General features: G+C 38.8%; 1 protein-coding gene across 1 annotated transcript in view; it reads left to right on the forward strand.

Moving 5' to 3' along the window:
* The window catches only part of agpat5 (1-acylglycerol-3-phosphate O-acyltransferase 5 (lysophosphatidic acid acyltransferase, epsilon)), a 101,013-nt gene that overhangs the window by 48,374 nt on the left and 31,023 nt on the right, over window positions 1-21,616 (forward strand). Inside the window, exon 6 of the mRNA XM_060821601.1 lies at window positions 5,185-5,346. Within this exon, the coding sequence (XP_060677584.1) occupies window positions 5,185-5,346 (162 nt within the window). The remainder of the gene's footprint in view (window positions 1-5,184; window positions 5,347-21,616) is intronic.

Consider the following 21,616-nt stretch of genomic DNA (forward strand, 5'->3'; position numbering starts at 1 on the left):
CCTGCTTTCTATTGGGTTGATCATTCGTAGACAAACTATGATGCATGCCAGGCAGAGGTATCAGGAGGCAAATTTTTCAGATGGAGCATATGCAGAGTTAGAAGCTGAACTCAGAGTCACATGAGATGTTGAAGTTGGTTGTATTTAGTTCATCCTGAGCTGTACATTGTGCTCATGGAGAGGATTCAGTAACAAAAATGTAGACTTCATAGCTGTGGTCCAATATCACATGACAACCAGGCTTTGTGTCCACTGGCTAATCTGAATGAGAAACAATGGGATCGTCTTCCACCTGGGGTGCAAGTAAGTGCTAAGGTCTTTGGAACCCCTTAGTCTTCACAAGCTGTGGAGACATGCCATTGATATGCTTACCAATTTATTCTCTCAAGTCTTATCCAAATGGAGTACCCATCGAAGTGAAACCTTTTAAGCTTGTTCAGGATACACCAGCAAAACTTGTGGGTTTAGTGGTTTTACCTTCAGAGATAGAGCTGAGCATCAGCACTGTTAGTCTCCTCTGAGCAAAGGCTTTCCAGGTGCCACTATTACTTGCACAGTGAGAGTACTTAATTGAACAAAAGAGGTGAAAGTTAGTATAGATTAAGAATAAATTAGTACTGTTGACTATGAAAAACAGCACTGTATGGCACGATGAAGCTTCCTGAGTTGGTTTGCTGATGAGGTACCTATGCATACAGATATGCTCATGTCTGGTTGATTTGAAGTTCCCTAATGGCTCCTGCCTTGCCAGATTCTGCGATCTTGGCCCAGTTGCAATTTTTCCTACATGGAGACAACGAAAGGGAATGTGCACAATGATGAAGCCAGAGATGTAATAAGGTATCCCCAGTAAATAAGTAGGAAACATACAGAGTAGGACAGTTTAATAATTTGTTGGATGATGTGGGTGGAAGCTATTGAATGGACATATTGTAATAGTGAGAGTTGTAGTTCATGAACCTTGGTGAGATGCGTGTGTAAAAATAGACTTGGAGAGAGCGGTAGCACTGAGAGTGTGAAATAGCACAGAGAAGATGGTGGCAGCAATCCTTGTGGAACACAACAGAGACTACAGCAACGGATGAATGGAAACTGCACAACAATCAACAGACAACAGCGTTTCTCAGTCGGAGAATACTTCATTCGACCTTGGACCTTCAGGTGACCGTCCTCCAAGGCAGACTTTGGGACAGGCAACAATGAAAAATGGCCGAGCAGAGGCGGTTAGCCAAGTTCAGTACCCATGAGGATGGCCTCAACTGGGACCTTGGGTTCATGTCAGACTATAGTTGCACAGTGCGCACGCGCGCGCACACACACACACACACACACACACACACACACACACACACACACATGCGCTCGCTCGCTCGCGCTCTCTCTCTCTCTCACGTACGTTCACACCCTCGCACAGGCACATACCCCTTTGTACTCACATAAACACACTCTCTCACGCACACTCAATCCCCCTGACCCCCCCCCCCCCCCCCCCCCCCCAAACACACACCGCTGTGCACACATACACATACAAGTTTGAGAGGTGAATTTATACTTGCAGAATTACATTTTAGTTTGCTCAAAAACTGCATGATTCCATGTAAGATTCTGTAAATCCGTTTTTTTTAGATTAGAATCAGTCTGACCATTGTGGCACAGACAGCCTCACGTAAAGCTCACACCTTCAATACATTATCTGGGCTGACATGAAACCAATGAGAATGTAACCTTTTAAAAACAAGTTTATGATTTACATATGAAAGAACTGAAACCAACATGGTCATTCTAAAAGGATGAGAGACATAATAAACAATCTAGTCTTTTTCAATATATAATTTCAGTTACATCACACTGTAAACTTTTGCTATAAATTCTGTGTCTTACAATCTTATTCTCCACAACAACCTGATGAAGAAGCAGCGCTCCGAAAGTCAGTGCTTCCAAATAAACCTGTTGGACTATAACTTGGTGTTGTGTGATTTTTAACTTTGTACACCCCAGTCCAACACTGGTGTCTCCACATCATCTAGCCACATTATCACCATGTTGTCATCTCCTCTGGACACCACAGTGCAGTACTGGCACCTCGAGACCACATTGTGGTGTTAGTACAATTTCACATTTTCCAGGTTAGCTGTTCATTTTCTGATAGAATCATTGGGTAACATCCACTACGTTCCTGCCCTTTTCTGTTTGTATATATCCTCTCTATGGCAACTTGATTCTGAACCATCTGTTGTCATAAAGTCATCTGCAAAGTCATTTATAGGGTTTCTGTGGATTCGTACTTAAATTGCAAGGTTTCATTTGCTTTTACTAGCTTCTGAACCTTGGACATGTATTGAGTAATTTTTGTAACACTGCCAGTTGTCCTGTTGCTAATAGATGTTTACACAGGCTCTGCTTTCGATTTGTTGAGCACCAAACAGTTTTGTTGATCACTTTGTGCCACTTTTGGATTTTCTTGGCTCTAAATCTGTTTAATTCACTACAGATTTCACAGTTTTGTGAATGAACCAAAATCAAATGCAAGCTATTGGTTAATGTATATTCAAAATGCTACAATAAGAAATAAACCAAAAATGGAAGTTAATGAAGAAACTATTTCTGCGTAACATAGTTAAAACCCTGGATTCCAAATATTTTAAAATCGATTTTTATGTTGTAAGTTCTAAGACTGAATTTGCTAATATCAAGTATAGATCCAAAGGAAAGCTTTGAGCCAGATATGTTGGTTGCAAGCTTGTAACCTCTCTAAACTTGCAGGGAAATGACGGTGACAATAAAATGTGGGAGTCAAAGTCAGCCATTCAGCCCATTGAGTCTGTTCCACCATTGACTGAGTTTGGGCTGATCTGATGACCTTTAACTCTGTTTTCCTGCCTTTTCCCTAAACACTTGTTTATCTTACTGGCAAAAACTCTGCGTCAACATTGATTATACTTTATCATTCAGCCTTGACAGCCCTCTGCAGTGATGAATTCTGTAGATTCACTACCCTCTGAGAGAAATTCCTCCTCATCTCTATCTTAAATGTGCAACCCCTCTATCTGAGATTATGCTCTCTGGTCCTAGACTCTCTCCTGCATCCACCATGCCCAGTCCTTGAAGAATCTTGTATTTTTCAATAAGATCAGCTGCCCAAATGAATACAGGCCCAAACTAATCAATGTCACCTTGTAAGACAATCCCTCCTGATATCAACCTCATGAACCTTCTTGGGACTACCTCCAATGCCAGCATATCTATCAGTGCTAGGACCTCCCTTCCTAACAGTATTGTTATGTACCTAGACTCGAAGGACCTGTAATTGTTATAGAATGCAGCTCATCATATTTTCCAAGGCAATTTTGCATGGGTGTTTACAGTGATGGCTGCTGAATGAATGAATAAAAAATAAGTGAGCAGTTGAGGGTTTTAAATGAAGGTCTCTTTGAACGATCAGAAAATATTCAGTGAATATGAGTGTAACTCACTATATCCTAATTATGTGTTCAGTTCCTTTGTGCTGGAAGTGAGCACTGTAATACAATTATGCAGTATTTCTCAGGTGCAACTGAATAAAATACTAGTCATAGAGATGTACAGCATGGACACAGCCCCATCGGTCCAACCCGTCCATGCCGACCAGATATCGTAACCCAATCTAATTCCACCTGCCAGCACCTGGCCCATATCCCTTCAGACCCATCCAAATGCCTCTTTAATGTTGCAATTGTACCAGCATCCACCACTTCCTCTGGCAGCTCATTCCATACACACACCACCCTCTGTGTGAAAAAGGTATTGGCTCATCCGTGCAAACGTGCCATGTTTTAATTAATGCTACTTGTTTTATTATAGCAAAGAGTATGATTATAACCTGACTAGTTTTAAATAAGCAATTTCCTTGATTATATATACTTGTGCTCAATTGCAATGGGAAAGAGTTCTTGGTTAAGTTAAAACTGAAAGAGCTTTGAAGTAGAAACGTAACATTATAAAGCTAACTTAAAAAAATGAGAAGGGAAAATATTATCAAGCCATAGCCATTATTGCAACCGGTTTTTGGCATAAGTTGTATCCTTTAGAGCTTTAGCATACTTAAGTCTACACTGTTTTCATGTTATAGATTTTAGATGCTGCTACATTATCTACATATCGCTATATTGCTGGGATCATCAGTCTGATTTGAAATACTATCATTTCTGGAAGGATAAAACAATAAAATAAGGAGGTTCACACCAATTAACGGAAACTTGAAATGTTTTGGTGACTTCATTTTAAGTTTTCTAATTTTGCTTGAGAAATGATATAAATATCTCCAAATGTCATTGATAAAGTATAAAGATATTTTTTGGAATTTTGATAACTAGAATATGGATTCAGTAGCTCATGCCTTAGAGAAATTGGGATGCATCTGTATGATTGGATTGATATTACATGAATAAGGTCACAAAACAACAGCTCTACTCCAAACTTGGTTGTCAGAGGACAAATGAAATGGTCAAGGCATTTCCATCAAAGATGATTGCTGGTTGTTGGGAGTCGCCACTTTTTTTTGTCAGCCAAAATGGATGACGTTTATCCGGGGAGGCATCTTGAGAGACTTCATCAGGAATGCACAGAGGGTGAAGTTAAAGCACCTAAGCACACAAATCTCCAAACATCTTACCTACCAGACCTTTCAAGTAGTTTGCTGATCACATTTTGGAGTTATCAATCATCTCAGAACCTCAAACCGAAGTAGAAACAAGTAATCTTTTATTCCATAAGACTATCTAAAATTAGATCTAAGCTTACTGTTTAATTAGTGTGTTAAAGCATGCGTGTACTCAGAAAATGAAATTTGAGCATGGCATTATGCTTTGAAAATGACCATGAATAACAATTGAAATCCTCTATTTTGCCAATAATATTTGGCAATTTCATATGTCTAACAAAACTTTTACACAGCTTGAAACTATCAACTGTTGTGCTATCCTTTTAAATTTCACTCTTGCACACTTCCTAAGATAATATTTCATATCAATCCCATTATCCTAGAAATAGAGTAGAATCTGATATTAGGCATAAAATCATCCGCAAATGTAATTGCACAACAGGGGTTCTTTGTCATTTAATGTCAGCCTTCCTTGTATTGTACTTTTAAAAAATTTTTTAGTATTGTTCTGTACAGTTGTAAATATTTTTTCCACTGCATTCCAGGGCTGCCGGAGCTAAAACATGCCATGTCACCGCGTGTGAAGGCAACACGAGTAGCCATTAACACCATGAGAGGCCACCTAGATGCTGTGTATGATGTAACTGTTGGATATGAGGGAACGGTAAATAACAATGGGTGCCGGGCAACAGCTCCATCCATGCCTGGTGAGTATTTCTGTGTTTTCGGAAGCATGTAATTTATGAGTTCGAATTTCTTGTCAAAATAACCAGAAAATCCAAAATGTTCTTGGCATACCGGTAGAATTGACACAATAAAATTGAGAGTATATACAGCACATTATATCTCACTGAATGAAAGATAAGGTATACTTTCATAAAGACGTCTTTGAATCAGCAGTACCTTATGTTGAAATGCATGGCTATGTTTTTGACCTCGAATCTCACATAAAAGGACTGTCAGCTGAATTTGATCAGCAATTTAAATTTAAGGTGCTATTGTATGAATATGGCCAAGATGGTTCTGTTGGGTGGTTCGTGGTCATCTTTGAAGCAACACAATATTACACTGCATGGACCAGTGTACACAATCTCCTTTGAAAAATAATAATGCCTTACCTTCCACAATGTGATATGCATGTATTCTGAAAAGGTTAGATATCAGAACAAAACTTCTTTTCCATATAAATTGTCCATAAAAGTAATTGGTGGTGAAACCAATTTGATATGATTGAGGGTCTTGACAAGGTTGATGTGAAGAGTATGTTTCCTCTGAAAGAGCGAAACTAGAACAGGGAGGCAGTATCTAACAAGGGGGTTACCTTTTAAAACACAGGTAAGGCAAAATGTTTCTCAGCAAATTGAGAGTCTCGAAAGCTGTGTTTGAATAAAAATAAGATAGAAATAAATTGATTCTCCTTAAGTAAGGGGAGAGCCTGTCAGTTAGGCCGGAAAGTGAATTTGAGGTTGGTTAGATCAGACATGTTTCTCTCAAATGGGTCAGCAGGCTTGAAGTGAATGGCCTAGTCCTGCTCCTTGTTCATTTGTTCATATATCAAATGAATTCTCAAAATTCACAGTTGATCCTGCGTTAGTAATGATTATATTGTGGTGAAATTCTCAATTTGTATTCAAATTATGGTAGTCACTGTGAAAAGCCAGGTTTACAGTGTTTATTTTTGCTGAATAAGCATATTAAGTAATTTTCAGTAATTGTGCTCAACATATTATTTTAACAAATCAGCAAATATTTCTGGCAGTTATCCTTGTAAAAACATTCAGAAGGATGATTTTGAGATTCTCCCTCCTCTAGTTAATGGATAAATTTTAGAGACCAATGCATAAGCATTAAGCATGAAGATAAGAACAGTGAGAAGCCATTAGTTCATGTCAAATTCATTAAAACAGGAAGTAGCTTTTCAGTAAGCGAGCATTTGTTAGATGACGTTGAATTAGTGGAGAAAGTTTCTACTTTTTTAAAAAACTGAGTAATGTAGTATATAGCGGCAGCTTGATTTTTTTTCTCCTCCCTTTTAAAGATGTTCATTGATGGGGCATGGTTTCAAGTATCCCACACAAGTAATCTCAAGTATTGTGTAAGCTTTGATTATAAATTTTTGCAGGCTGTTTGACACATGGTTTGATGCCATCCACACACACTTAAGGGTTTTGCTTGCAGATCAAGTATAAAATTCCTGGACAATTTCTCTTTTCCTTCCATTATTCAGAAGTATTCAAGTGAGTTGAAGAGCACTAAGACAATGAAGTGAAGTTGATATACTATGGTTGCTGGAAATCTAAAATATCAGCACTTATGCTATTCAGACAGTTAATACTGACCAGGATCTTGAATGTTTTTAGGCCTAAGCAGTCATGGTCTTGATGTGCTTAGCTGCTTGGGATGGAGCTGGCAAGGTTTTTATGAAAGTCAGTATCAACTCAATGCAAGAGAAAAACTTGCATTTATATGATGTCTCTTATGCTTCTAGAATATGACAAAACTTGTGGATGCTGGAAAATTCAGTCCCACAGAAGGGTCATCCTGAGCTCATAACGTTAACTCTGTTCTTATAACCACAGGTGCCGTCAGACCTGCTGAGTTTCTCCAGCACTCTGTTTGTTCCAAAGCCTCTAACAGCCGGTTAAGTATTTCTGATTTTTAGTTGCTATTATAAGCAAGTACCCCAAATCAATAATGTGATCATGAATAGATAATGATCTTTTTCCAAAAATGTTGATGGAATGATCATAAATATTGGCCAGTAAATTGAAGAGGATTTCCTTGTTTTTTTAAAGTTTCTTTTAAGTCATAGAGCAATGTTTTAATGTAATGTCTTATCTGCAAGATGTCAGCATTACAATAGCCCCTTAGTACTGAACTGAAGTGAGAATTTATATTTTTGTGCTCAAGTATTTGGAGTGCAAAATGATCCCGCAACCTTCTAACTCCACCTACTGACAACTGATAATATGTAAATCCAGTTGATTTAAGGTCAAGAGCTCCTTTTATTTTGCATAATGTACAACAATAATGGCCTGTTTTATGGAATTCCATATAAGTACCATTTCAAGTTATTTTAATCTGTTAGATCATTGAATGGAGTAGAAAGAATAGAAAAGTCAATGTCCTAGTTATTGTTTTGGAGTAAGCATTAGTGAAACTTTTAATCAAAAAAAGGGAAAGGCCAGTTCGTCTCTGATTTATGATAAATTAACCAGGTTTTTTATTGTGAGCCGCACGTTTCCTGTGTTTTAAATAGCAAGCCGTAAATAATGGAGGCCACTTTCTATGTTGAGAAGAAATTTACCACCTGAATACTGATAGACCAAATCATGCTTCACTACCGACTGGGTAAGGTTAGTCCTTTATTTTCCAACTTCCTAAGAATGTAAGGTTTCCTTGGAGCTTGTTTGGATATTTGGATACTCTTAAGGTCAAGAGTAAACACAACTAGCTCAACATTTTGTGTATAGAGAGAAAAATAGATGACAAGAAAAATTAAATTCTTGAGAGTTTTGGCAGTACTTTGGACAAAGCTACCTATATGGATGCAATTATACAAGATGATCATGATGGAAGGTTGACTGGAATGCATTTGTAATTGTCTACCATGCTCGTATATGTTTGTTGTACTGAACCTTGAATAAGGTTACATTCTTTTTGAATGTAATTTCTCTTCATGCTGTTGAGGATTTCACTTTTATGTGCACACAAATGAAATGTTTGCAAATGAAGTATAAATAGCACTGACCCTTGCTTGCAAGTGTAGGGATTTTAGAAGGGCAGACACAATATCTGTACTTTTTGCTGAGGCTTTTAGTACTTTTGAATCTATTTCTATCATTTGATACATGCAATCAATCTGTTAGAATTATTATTGTCGATTTCTGATCTGGGCAGGACATACATGGCAGACTTAAGCATTGGACATTATATTTTATTTTCCTTTTGTCCATTTTATATTATCACATTTCTCTTGTACTTTCAGAGCTTTTATGAAAATAAAGCATGATTCCGTCACATCAAGTATAGCATATTTCTTTAACTACTTATGGATTCACAGTTGTGAGCATTGCTGTCTTGACCAGTGTTTTATTATCCATTCGTAATTGCTCTTGAGTTGATGGTGAGCTGCCACTTTTAAAGTAGCCGAGAGGCTTTTTAGACTGCTTCAGAGAACTGCTGTGAGACAGCAGCTACACTACTCTCGCTCTGAAACCAAATGTGAGCCAGATGATTGAGACTGGCAGATTTCCTTTTCTAAAAGCCGTTAAAGAGGCAGCAAATACATAATAAGATTTGTCTAGACAACTATTGCTGTTTTGAAACATCTGAGCTCCAGTTTGATTGACAGCTGCGATTCTTTTGCCCCTCGCTCAACTTCAGTGTTTGCACAGATTAAATGGTTTCAACTTGCATTCGGGCATCAAATATTGGAAGTTTAAAGGTCTAGATATTTAAAATCCTGCATGTAATTAGGCTACAGTGAATGGACTTTTGAAACAAAAAGTCTTCATGGTTTTAACATACGGAGATTATGAATGTAAGCCATTTTCACACAGCCAATTGTCACTATGGGATTCATTACTATTGAGCAGTGTCATGTAGGTAAATAGACAAGGACGAGTGATAGCTTGGCTTTGGGGTTGTGATGGACAATGGAGGTTGAAAGGAGTGGCATACCTTCGGACAACTTCTTGGATTTGGCTTTCAAATATTACCTTGTGCAGACTTGAGATGACAACACTTCTGTTGCTCTGTGTGGGGCTGACCAGGTTAGAGTGCTGGTTGCCAACTTTTATAAAGCCATCATTAAAATCAGAATACCTACAGGGGTTGGTGGTCTAACCATCATATTTAAACAACTCTCAATTTAACAACCCTCAATAAAAACCTGTCCATCCTTCCTTGCTGTCCCTCTATTATCTCCCTTGTTTCTTTCCTCCCTCCTTGTACCTTTTGATACATTGGTAAGTAAGTAAGTGAGCTACCAGGTGAAGTGCCTGTTGGATTTAGAGTCTGTAGGTACATTTCTGTGTACTTGTACAATTCCATCCATTGAAGTGACCAGAAATACTTGCATGTTGCCACAGATCATAAAAAAGTGCTAAAATATTCTGAAGTAGTGCAATGTATATGCTCCTTTGTACCACAATGTATATTTAATTTCCTGTTGCTAAAGATTTTTGGACTTTTCTTTTGACTCCGCTCATTCTCATCCTTTGTTTCCAGAGCATCACATTCAAGGTCAGTATGCTGTTCTGCAGAACAAAGTCATAATCTTTCTTGGTGATTGGTACACCAGCTCACTTTTGTTAGACTCCACTAAAGATTTTTTTTAAAAAAGCTAATTGCTGGAAATTTGAAATAAAAACAGTGTTGTGGAAACTGAGCAGGTTGGTAGCATCTGTTGAGCGAGAAACATTTAACATTTTACATCCAATATGACTGCTCTTTTGAGAGAGGGTTTGACAGGGAGAAAGGCTTACTTAGCTAATATGAATCACTGTACACCAAGTTGTTGTCCATGTTCCTGACTGTCTGGATTGGGGTCCTGGTTCTATTGCCACCATCATATAAGGTAGTTTGACCACTTCTGTTTATGCTGTGCACGTCATCACTGTTGTGACGGAAACCTTAACCTTGATTTTTTCAAGTGCTGCAATGTGCCTGAAATTGAGGTCACAAGTCTAACTTAGTCTTGTAGATTGTAAAATCCCCACAACTATTGTTAAATTTTTTCATAAGAGGCAGTGATGGTATCCCTATCTCTGGGCCACAAAGATTGAAATTTGAATTCTGAAGCTGGCATTCTGGAATTTGAACTTGTGTCTCCAGATCGAAGTCCCTGGTTACTTGCCCTGTAACATAACCATTATGTTACCAGACCCAATCTACGTAAGAGGAAGCAATCTTTGGAAATTCTGCAGTCACAATAGAGGAATAACAGAAAGCAAGAGCCAAGAAGAGAAATCTGTTGCCCTCAAATTTTGTTTTTGTTTTAGGGTTGCTGCTCCTCTGAAAACTCTCCTGTTCAATCATACATTTTATATTTTCACCCCCTTTTCAAGGTTCACCAAGCACAAAAGCATCTGATAAAACAGGAACACCAGTTATGGATTTCTGAAATTTAGTTTCTGTCCGCTCATGCTGCTAGACCTGCTGAGTTTCTTTAGCACTTTATCGTTTTCTTCATATCTTCAGCATTCACATTATTTTGCTTCTGCTGAGACTGATTATTGGTGTCTGGTTACAAATATTGTGCAGTAAATGCAGCATTGATAAATTAATATCAAATGTAGCAATGATCTATTGCAGTGTTAGTTTGTGTGCATCCAATGGGTAATATTACCCTGACTATTAAAAACTACTGATGATGCTAATTCCTCTGACTGCGTCATGAGTATATTCTGTCTGTTGCATCACACAATGATAGTTTATGAATTTACTATCTGGAAACTAGGTAAGAATCAGGTCAGGCAGCATCTCCGGAAAGAAAGTTGACATTTCTTTCATCATAACAGTCAATTTTTAGTTGCAGAAATATTGCATTTGACATTGTTGAAATAATCCTAGATTGCAAGAAAACTTTTCTGCTTTTATTTTATGTATATGGATTACCTATCCTGTATAGACAAGGAAGACTGTCTCCATACTGCAGCTTGTATTGTTTCATTCTTGAAAAGAAGACAGTTCCAGTCACTTGTTGGTGCTTTAGTTCTCTCCCCTCTGTTCAGACAGGAACAGTTATTGAAGCAATTCTGTGCCCGCCAATCCTGCCATGTTGCTGACGGTTTGAGTCACTTAGCTAAAGGCAAATGCGAATCCATCGAAGCAAAGCCATTCCCTACTGCCAGCTGAAGAAGGGATTGGAAGGAAGGAATTGTTGCTGAGGATATATAATCCTTTCATTGTGCTGTGATTACCTTTTCCCAACCAGCTCAGGAAATCAGTTTGGGGGCCCACTCCACAGTCTTCGCAATGCTCACAGTCTCCCATGTCCAGTAGGACCAAAAGATAAGGGCGATGGAAGACCCTAGGATTGGCATCCAGGGCTTGGTCACCATGCTGCATTATTGCTTCCATTTGGGAACCCTCTTGAACACTACATCAATTCCAATCTAGCATTCTCTTCTGTCTCTTTATATACTGCACAGTCCATGCAGTGTCTATCTGTAGTGGTTCCTGGGTGTTTTAATTTCATTTACAGTCACTACCTGGGATGAGATCAGTAATTTACTGAACATAATTATGCCCATGTTATAACAGTAATGCACTGGATTCTTGCTCCTCTCAGCGTGAGCTACTCCCAACCAATCATTGAAGTCTAAAATCAACTTTGGTTCAACCTGTGTGAGCTATGCTTTAGCAGCTTGAACTATTCTCAACTTCTGATAAACTGTGCACTCTCCATCCTTAAACCTTGTTTGCCTCATTGGTGAGAACTTAGTAACATAGCATCCAAAACTGCTGGGTTTTGGCTGTACTGTCAGAAGTGAGAAGAGGTGAGATCTATATTTGCCAGGTGCCCATTTTGACTAAATCCAAAATTCCAGGAATGATGTTATTTTAATGTTCAAATTTATTTCACTTTTTCAGCTAATGTTAGGGCAGAGCAAAAACCGTTAAACTCTTGTGCCAAGAGCATAATGTACTAAAAGACAGATAGCTACCTTATGCAGTTTGTATGCATAAAATCAAACCTGATTACTTAGAGCATTGCAGACTCCAGGCATGATTGAAGGGAGAATGGTCTAATCATTTCCATTCTGGTGTGGGTTTATGTCACCTCTTGGAACCTTTAATATGGGCATGAGATCGCCTATCTGTAGAAGTGTAGCAAAGACATTGCTTGCTGGTTGAAAATCAGGGGAGCATCCTCTTAATCTGATGGTCAAAGCTCTCAGAAGAAGAATGCTACTTGTGAATATTGGATCAGATATTCCATAACCTGAAGGGTATTGATTCCTCAGGGATTGAATACTTCTACAGACCAGCTCTATTTCTCCCCCATTGTCTCTCCACCCATTTGTCGGATTTCTTCCAGTTTCTCTTGGGATTGGCCTCTCTCCTTTATCTCTGTCGCCCTCCCATAACTAAGTAAATGCTATGCTGTGTTTCACTGACAAAGTGGAATCCTTGCAGAATATTAAACATTTAGATAATATCAAGTTGTCTAGACCAATGGGGTGATTTGATTCGAGAAGGTCTATTGATCCTCATTATATAAGTCCACCCTATTTTTATCCATCATGTTCATAATTCATAACTTGTAGTTCACTGAAATGGTATATTTTGTATTTATTCTGCAATACATGAAGCAATGTACTTTTCATTGTTGCAAGTCCCAGAAATTTATTTCATTTTCCTAGACAGAACGAGAGTGTGTGTCCCGATTCAATCAAACATTTGAAACAGATGCATTGTTAAATGGGCATATTTTCTATCATTGCATGCAATGTTATTTCAGCTATTAGATTAGAATGCTATGTGCCAACATGAGATTGAGTGCTCAACAATCTAAATTCAGAGTAGGTTCTCCCTCTGATTTGTCCCAGTGGTAATCATGGAATTTGACAGGAATGAAAAACTTAACATATGAGGAACGTTTGAGGACTCTGGATCTATGCTTGACAGAGTTTAGAAGGATGAGGGGAAATCTAATCGCAACGTATAGAATGGCTTGTACAGAGTGGATGTTGGGAAGATGTTTCCGTTGGCAGGAGAAACTAGGTCCGAGGTTAGAGCCGAAGAGTAAAGAAAAGACCTTTTTAGAATGGGATAAGGAGACATTTCTTCAGCCAGAGAGTGGCAAATCTGTGGAATTCACTACCAGAAAAGGCTGTGGAGACCAGGTCATTGAGTATATTTAAGATGGAGATAGATAGATTCTTGATTGTCAAGGGGAATCAAAGGTCACAAAGAGAAAGTCAGAGAATGGGGTTGAGAAACTTATCAACCATGATTGAATTGTGGAGCAGGCTTGATGGGGTGAATGGCCTAATTTCTGCCCCTTTGTCTTATGGTCTTATGATCTGTCACAATGTTGGCCTTTTTACAAGGTTACCATACCCTTGAGTTTTTTTTCCCCAAGAGAGGGGTGATTGGCCAGGTTCCAACTAGACTGGGTTTGAAAGGTTTATTGGGGCCCTTTTTGTTTACCCCGAACAGATAATGCAGATAACAGATTGGCCTAAGCCTTTCATGTCTTAAAAAAATCCTGTTATAATCAAAGGGGTGTAGCCAGCTAGCTGTGTAGCTAGCCTTCATTTAGATTAGAGTTTTTGATTCAGTTCAGCAGCAGTGTCTCTCCCTCCTTCTGTCCTTCTGACTAGGTAACCTGTAAGCCTGGTTTGTTTCATTATTACTCTTTGTGCTAAAGGATGTGTTTATTGGGACTGTTGCGAGTATCTTAGAAACAGCATCATTAAGTCAGGATAGTCTGTCGGGTTTTGGATAGGATAAATTATCCGGTATTCTATTTTCTGTTCTTTGTGTTTCATTCCGTAATATTGTAAATAAATCCTGTTTGTTTAAAACTTGACAGTCAAATCAGCTAATTCAGGAGTATCCACTATATACTTACCTAAAACAAATAGCAAATTTATGGCCTGGGCTACTTGCTTAAAAATGTTTTAAGGGGTCGGGCCTGGTCTATAACAGGTCTAAGACAAAAGTTAGAACTTTAGTTCTGGCATTTATTTTGACAAAATAAAATTTTCCAGAGTTTTGTCAAGAATGCAAGCTTTATGTCCAAGTGAGTGCCAATTCTTCCATAAAACGCAATAGGATTTCCTTGTATGATAAATCCTGGTAATCCTGCTGCTGACAGTACTGCTGAAAAGATTGTAAATATCAATAATGCATAAACATATCTTATATCCCAATTTTTACATTATCACTGTCATCTTTCATTCCCTTAAGGGAAATTATTGCAGAGACTAAAGGTGAGCTGAGAGATGTTTTGTCAGAACTCATTTCACACTTTCATTCTTCCATAATTTAATACTAAAATATTTAGTATCATGCCTTTCCAAGAGATAAAACTGTGACATTTTAAATAGAAACACCATTCTTGTCACAAGCAATTCACCCAAGTATCTTTCAGACAGAGCAACAGAGGTGAATGACCAGAGCGTACTGTAGATTTTATTTTAATTCACTCATGGGTGGTGGGCATCACTGGCTGGACAACACTTATTGCCTGTTCGTAGTTGCCCTTTCCAAGGTGGTGGTGTACTGCCTTCTTGAACCCCTGCAGTCCATATGGTGTAGGTAGGCCCACAATCCTTTTAGGTAGGGAATTCCAGGATTTTAACCCAGCAAAGAGAGGGAATGGTGATATATTCCTGAGTCAAGAGGGTGAGTAGCTTGAAAGGGAACTTGCAGGTATGGTGTGTCCATGTATCTCCTGTCCTTGTCCTTTGAGATGGAGTGGTTGTGGGTTTGGATGGTAAGGATTTTTGGTAAATTTCAGCAGTGTGTCTTATAAATTCAGCATGGTGGATGTGGTGTCGATTAAGTTGGCTGCTTCATCCTGAATGGTGTCAAGCTCCTTAAGTGCTATTGGAGCTGCACACATCCAGGCAAGCGAGAAATGTTCCATTGCACCTCTACTTTGTGCCTTGTAGATGGTGGGACAGGCTTTGGGAAGTCAGGAGATGAGTTACTCACAATATTTCTTGTCTCTGACCATGCTTTTGTAGCCCTGCGTTTTTGTGATGAGTTCAGTTGAGCTTGTAGTCAGTGGTCACCTTCAATATGTTGATTGTGAGAGATTCAGTGATGGTACACCATTGATTGTGAAGGGCAGTGGTTACATTGTCTCTTATTGGAGATGATAATTGCCTGGCATTTGTGAGATGCAAATGTTACATGCTCTTGTCGGTCTAAGCCTGGATATTAGAGTCAAGAGTGTGGTGCTAGAAAGGCACAGCAGGTCAGATAGCATCCAAAGTGCTGGAGAATCGATGTTCCAGGCCAAAGCCCTTCATCAGGAATGAGGCTTTGAGTTGAGGGGGTGGTGAGATAAATGGGAGGGGACAGGGCTGGAGGGAAGGTAACTGAGAGTGCGATAGGTAGATGGAGGTGGGAGTAATGGTGATAGGTTGGAGAGGAAGGTGGAGCATTTAGATGGGAAGGAAGATGGCCAAGAAGGACAGGTCATGAGGGCGGTGCCGAGTTGGAAGGTTAAGGTGGGTGGAAAATGAGGAGACTGGTGAAATCCACATTAATGCCATGTGATTGGAGGGTCCTAAGGCAGAAGATCACGCATTCTTCCTCCAGGTGCCAGGTAGTTAGGGAGTCATGATGGAGGAGACCCAGGACTTGCATTTCCTTGCTGGATTGGGAAGGGGAGTTGAAGTTTTCTGCTGCAGGGCAGTGGGGTTGGTTGGTGCAGGTGTTTCGAGATGTTCTCTAAAGCGCTGTGCGAGTGGGCGTCCTGTATCCCCAGTGTAGAGGAGAGGAAGAAATGGAGAACTTGGAGGCCCTCATCATGGCGAATGGAGCAACTGGGTGTCCGTGGTGAAGATGAGGCACTGGGGGCCAGGGAAACAAAAGTCTTTGAGGATGTGGAGGGCGTGGGTGGTGTCCCGAATGTATGTGGGGAGTTCCTGGATCGGAGGATAGGACAGTATCAAGGGACATGGAAATGAGTTCGGTGGGGCAGGAGCAGGCTGAGACAATGCATTGGCTAGGGCAGTCGGGTTTGTGAATCTTGGGTAGAATTGGGGCGGAGTTCCCGAATTATGAGGTTGGAAGCTGTGGGAGAGAGATCCCGAGGCGATGAAGTTGTTTACGGTCTGGGAGATGATGTTTTGGTGATGGGAGGTGAGGTCGTGGTCGAGGGGGCAGTAGGAGGAGGTGTTTTCGAGTTGGCGCCTGGCTTCAGCGATGTAGCGGCCAGTCTGCCAAGCTACTACTGTGACCCCCCCAGCTTTGTCTGATGGTTTGATAGATAGTGACCAGATCATATTGCATTTGAACATAGACTGCTTCAGTATCTGAGGAATTGCAAATGGTACTGAACATTGTATAGTCATCAGTGAGCATTTCCACATTTGATCTAATGATGGAGAGAAGGTCATCGATGCAGCAGCTAAAGGTGATTGGCCATAAAAGGCTACCATCAGAATAGTGCAGCGATGTCTTGGAGCTGACGTGACTGACCTCCAAGACTACAACCCTCTTCATTTGTGCCAGGTATGACTCCAAACAGTGGAGAATCCTCCCTCTCCCACCCCATTTCCATTGATTCCAATATTGCTCAGGCTTCTTGATGCCACACTCAATCGAATGTGGCATTGATGTCAAGGGCTGTGACTCTCATCCTGTCTACGTCAATCCGGATTGCTAACTATTGACCAGGACAAAAATTCCACAGTTGGTGACAGTAAGCTCAGGACCCTCTTTCTCTCGGATGCTGGTGTTTTGCACTTCTGAACCACCTGTTCCAGGCCATGCTAAGAGCTAATCAGAAGCTTTTTGATAAAGTCAGTGAATAGACAGTTTATTCATTCTAAAATTTGCTGGCTTGTAGGAAAGACGGAGTTTTAATGAGCTGGGGATTTCAATTGGGATGTACAGAGTAGCTGCTCTCTGTGCTTGAGAATTTCTTGATTCTTTTCCAGATAGTTCTGGATCTAAAAAGAGTGCAGGTTATATTGGAAAGAATAGCGAGCAGTGAGGCTGTCTTGCTTGTTAAAAATGTCTTATGTACCACATCATAAAATGGTTGAATTCTACTGAAAAGGAGTAATGTAACAAAATTACTGATGATTTTGATCAGGGTTACTTTAATGAAATGTGACACAGGCTCATTGTTTACGGATCAAAATCTGAACAATGGGTGGTCTTCAAAACCTTTCTTTTAAACTTAACACCGAACCAGAATGGCCTCGAGAGGATAAGAGCTTCACACAGCAAACCAGACAAACATTGGTTACAAAAGAGGTGAAAGATAACATAAGATGAAGCATGAGCTGCAAATAATGCAAAAAAAGCATGGAAACTACAAAGAACAGCAGTTGGACAATAAGATATATTAACTGCTACAAGAAACTATATTGAAAAGAGGTCAAAATTAGCACAAGGGCTCACTATTTCATATAAAAAGAAAAAGAATGGTTGAAAATAATTTGAAAATAAATACCTATTATATACAAGTGGAAGATTTGTTGAATGATAACTTTGTTTCTAGCTCCATGATGTGGGAAGAAGGTAATAAACATGATTTTGCAATGAAAGGAATAATAAGCAAAGGACCAGATCTCACTAAATTTAAAAGTAAGCAAGAAAAAATATAGCACTAAAAATTTCCACATTCCTGTTGAGTTAGATGTTTTCTACTCAGTGGTTTGAAAGAAAATAGATAAGGAAATTGCAGGTGGTTTATCCATATTTGGGAATCATCTCTGTTTAATCGAAAACTTGCAAATGTAACTCAATTAAGAGAGAGGTGCATATGACGGAGATGCAGAGCAAAGCCAGGAAACCATATGACTATTAGTCTGACATCTATGATGAGGAACTTAGTCACTTTACCATCAATTATGGATTTAACTGAGTGCTTTAGGTGTTTTTTTTAGGAAAGTAACCAGAGTTGTAGATAAGCATGTGTTAATATGGATTTCCATGAGTTATGTGGTGAAATTTTGATTTCCGAGATTTGAATTGAAGACAAATAGCGATCTAAGGGAGGTTTCTTCTAATTTTGGAAGGAATTTGTTTGAACAGTGGAAAAAAGCTTTATTTCAATGGTGAGAAACATAAGACAAGTGGCACAACCTTAAAATAAAGCCATGCCCTTCAGGGGAGAATTTGTGAAATTTTTTTTTCATAAATGGTGCAGTGGAAGTATGGAACACATTTTGAAATAAAAATTGTAATCCAATTAGCAATTTTAAATGAAAATTTAAATTCCATATAAATCAAATTTTGTTGACAAAGTGTGTAAGGGGCGAATTTAGATCATTCATGGTCCTGGTGAATAGCAGAGAGGGCTGTTCATGATTTGATAACTTTACTGGAGTTCTTGACAGTTGGTCTTAAAAAAGTAATAGTACTGCTGTAGGAAATATCTTTCGACTGTTTCCATTTCGCATTGAAACTCCTAAATTCATAGTATCTAATTTCACAAATTAATGCATGAGCATGTTACACTGATTTCAAATGTATCTGAAGTACAACTTTAACATCTAATTTTTAAAAATCTAATTTCTGCAGATGTCTATTCAGAAAGGCTTATTATTTGACTCATATACTTAGTGTTCAAGCTGCATAACATTTGTAACGTGCGTGTTTGAGAATAATGATCAACAGACTTCTGAAAAATGAAAGAACATTTGAAAGAATGTTTGGGTGATACATTAGGTTTTACATTTGCATCTACACAATATTGTTGACCTTGACATGCAGAGCTTGTTTCAATTATCTATTACTATTTTTAAAAGTCAAATTTAAAATTGGAGTTTCAGATTATGTCTCTTCAGTGAGTAAAGTCATTGACCATTTTGAGAAAATTTGATTACTCTTTGGGTCAACATATCATGGGAAAGCATTTAAAAATAAAGAAATAAAATACTGCAGCAAAAAAACTTGTGTTTTGTTTGAGTGCCAGCAATAATGCAGCTCTCAAGTATGGTAACCAATAGTAATTATCACTTATTGGCCTGCACCATAAATCTAGTGAAATGTAATTTGAGAAAAGAATATTGAAACACTGATATCTTATGACTTCATTGCTTGGTAAGAAAGTCTAGCATGATTCATTTATTCCTGCACATCTCAAGGTTTATGATCTCTGCCATTTGTATAACTTAGTTACTGAGTATCATTTGTTTGACAAACTGAGGTCAGGATATGTTTTTCTATTTTGCTGTTTGTTACCAAACAAGGTGTCCCATATTTCACCAAAAATGTTTACTAGTTTGCCTCTTTTGTTATTAACTCCTCAGAGCAACTGTAGAAGTCTGCCTTTTTCCATTGAAGTGATTCTGATCATTCCTGCTCAAGGGTCACATTAATGCCAGCAACTTATTTTTCAAAAGCTATGCATTTCCTCCATCTGTTTTAAATTCTAAAGGATGTCACTGCTTGGGAACTTCTGTATTTTCTCCCCTTAATTAATTATCCAGCTTCAACATCAAGCAACCCCAAGCACAGCATAATTAGCCATTAAATTACATGAGTCTCCAAATTGCAATTTCTTTAACATTTGTGCAATTTGTTAATTTCTCCTGCAACTGCCCCTTGGCTGAGATTATCACTTATTGTCACTTCAAACTGATTGAGATTTCCTAAATTCAAAAGCTCAGCTCTGAAAGGATAGATTTACTTGGCTAATGTCTACTGGTTTTGAATTTGTTGCAGAAAATCTATTGCCTAACCTGCTATAACACCTAGTCCCTTACATTTCTCCTTTCTGTCATCTACTGAGGAGCCAAAATTGTGCCAGGACATGTTTCTGGAGGCAATAATCATTTTTGAACAGCTCATCCAAGCAACTACTTTCTTATGTGAGATAAAATGGAATTAGGAAGCAAAATCTCACAGCTGTCCTTGCTAGATGTCTACAACTAATCAGTGAGTGGATGATGATCAGGAATCCTGACATTTCTTTGCCTATATCTGTCTTGCTGAGGACAACTTTAGTGCCTTACTCATGTCCCTGCTCCAACCTAATTACTGACATGGGATTAAATCTGAGGCTTTCTTGATTTGTTACTACAGTGGGTGCTACATTTACAACACTATTGAAAATTAGTATATTTTCATAAAGATTTGTCAAATTAATGTTTGAAGATTAAGAACATAGTGGCCCAAAAAACGCAAATCTATTTACTGTGCTGTGAATGTGGGAAAGAAGAAATGTCGTGACTCCTACATTTACTGATTATATGTATCGAGACTTCCTTTCTTTAATGGTTTGATGATTTAAGGCTTTATTTGATAAAGGTATTTGGCGGCTGTTTTATTAACAGCTTATGGGAAAGCAATTTTTGAACTGCATGTTTTGCTTGATTATCCATTCTTCCTGAATTGCAGACACAATTTCATAATGAGAGACAATCTCAAAACATCCTGTTGTTCTTTAGGAGGTAGAACCTTCTAACTTGCTAAAAGTTCAAATATTTGATTACAAAGTATGAAAAGAATGTTTGTTTATCAGGAGATTTCTAATATTGCCTGAAAAACTTAACATCGCTCATTGTCAGTGCCAGTGCTGATTCCAGTGAGATGTAGGATTTGGAGTTTTGGTATAACTCTCATTCAACCAGATTCATTCTGATTGAAGAGTTAGGACTGGGGTAGAAAACTAATGTTTTTGTGCAACCAACTGACGAAGAATTGTCCAATTACAAATAGAGGCCACACACGGATCTTGTGAAATGAACGAACACTGATTTATTTCTCACGATATTGTGGGAAGAGAAATTGACTGGACTGATACAAAACAGACACTTTGCATAGTTAAATCAAGGATTCTCCTCCCCGAGCAGTAGGTACGGTCAGTTTTATAGAGTTACAGCAGTGCACCGTTAATTACAAGACAATGCAGTTTCAATTGCAGTTAATAGAAAACAGTTACTTGTCCGGCAGTATCTGTCAGTTAACAATTGTAACAGGAGGTTTAGCTAATCTACAGAAACTGAAGTATCCTGGCTTCAATAGATCCCTAGGGTAGAGTTCTTGATAGGGTAAGGTGGAATAGTCGCATCTTTCACAGTTACACCAGCACCATTCCCCACCTCTTCCTCAGCTACATTGATGACTGTATCGACGCCACCTTGTCCTCCCACGAGGAGGTTGAACAGTTCGTCAACTTCACCAACATATTCCACCCTGACCTTAAGTTCACCTTGATCATCTCAGACACTTCCCTCCCCTTCCTGGATCTCTTCACCTCCATCAACAGTGACCAACTCAACACTGACATCTTCTCCAAACCCACTGACCCCCACAGCTACCTGGACT

This window comes from Hemiscyllium ocellatum, chromosome 3, assembly GCF_020745735.1.
Source record: "Hemiscyllium ocellatum isolate sHemOce1 chromosome 3, sHemOce1.pat.X.cur, whole genome shotgun sequence".
In the NCBI taxonomy this organism is placed as follows: Eukaryota; Metazoa; Chordata; class Chondrichthyes; order Orectolobiformes; family Hemiscylliidae; genus Hemiscyllium; species Hemiscyllium ocellatum.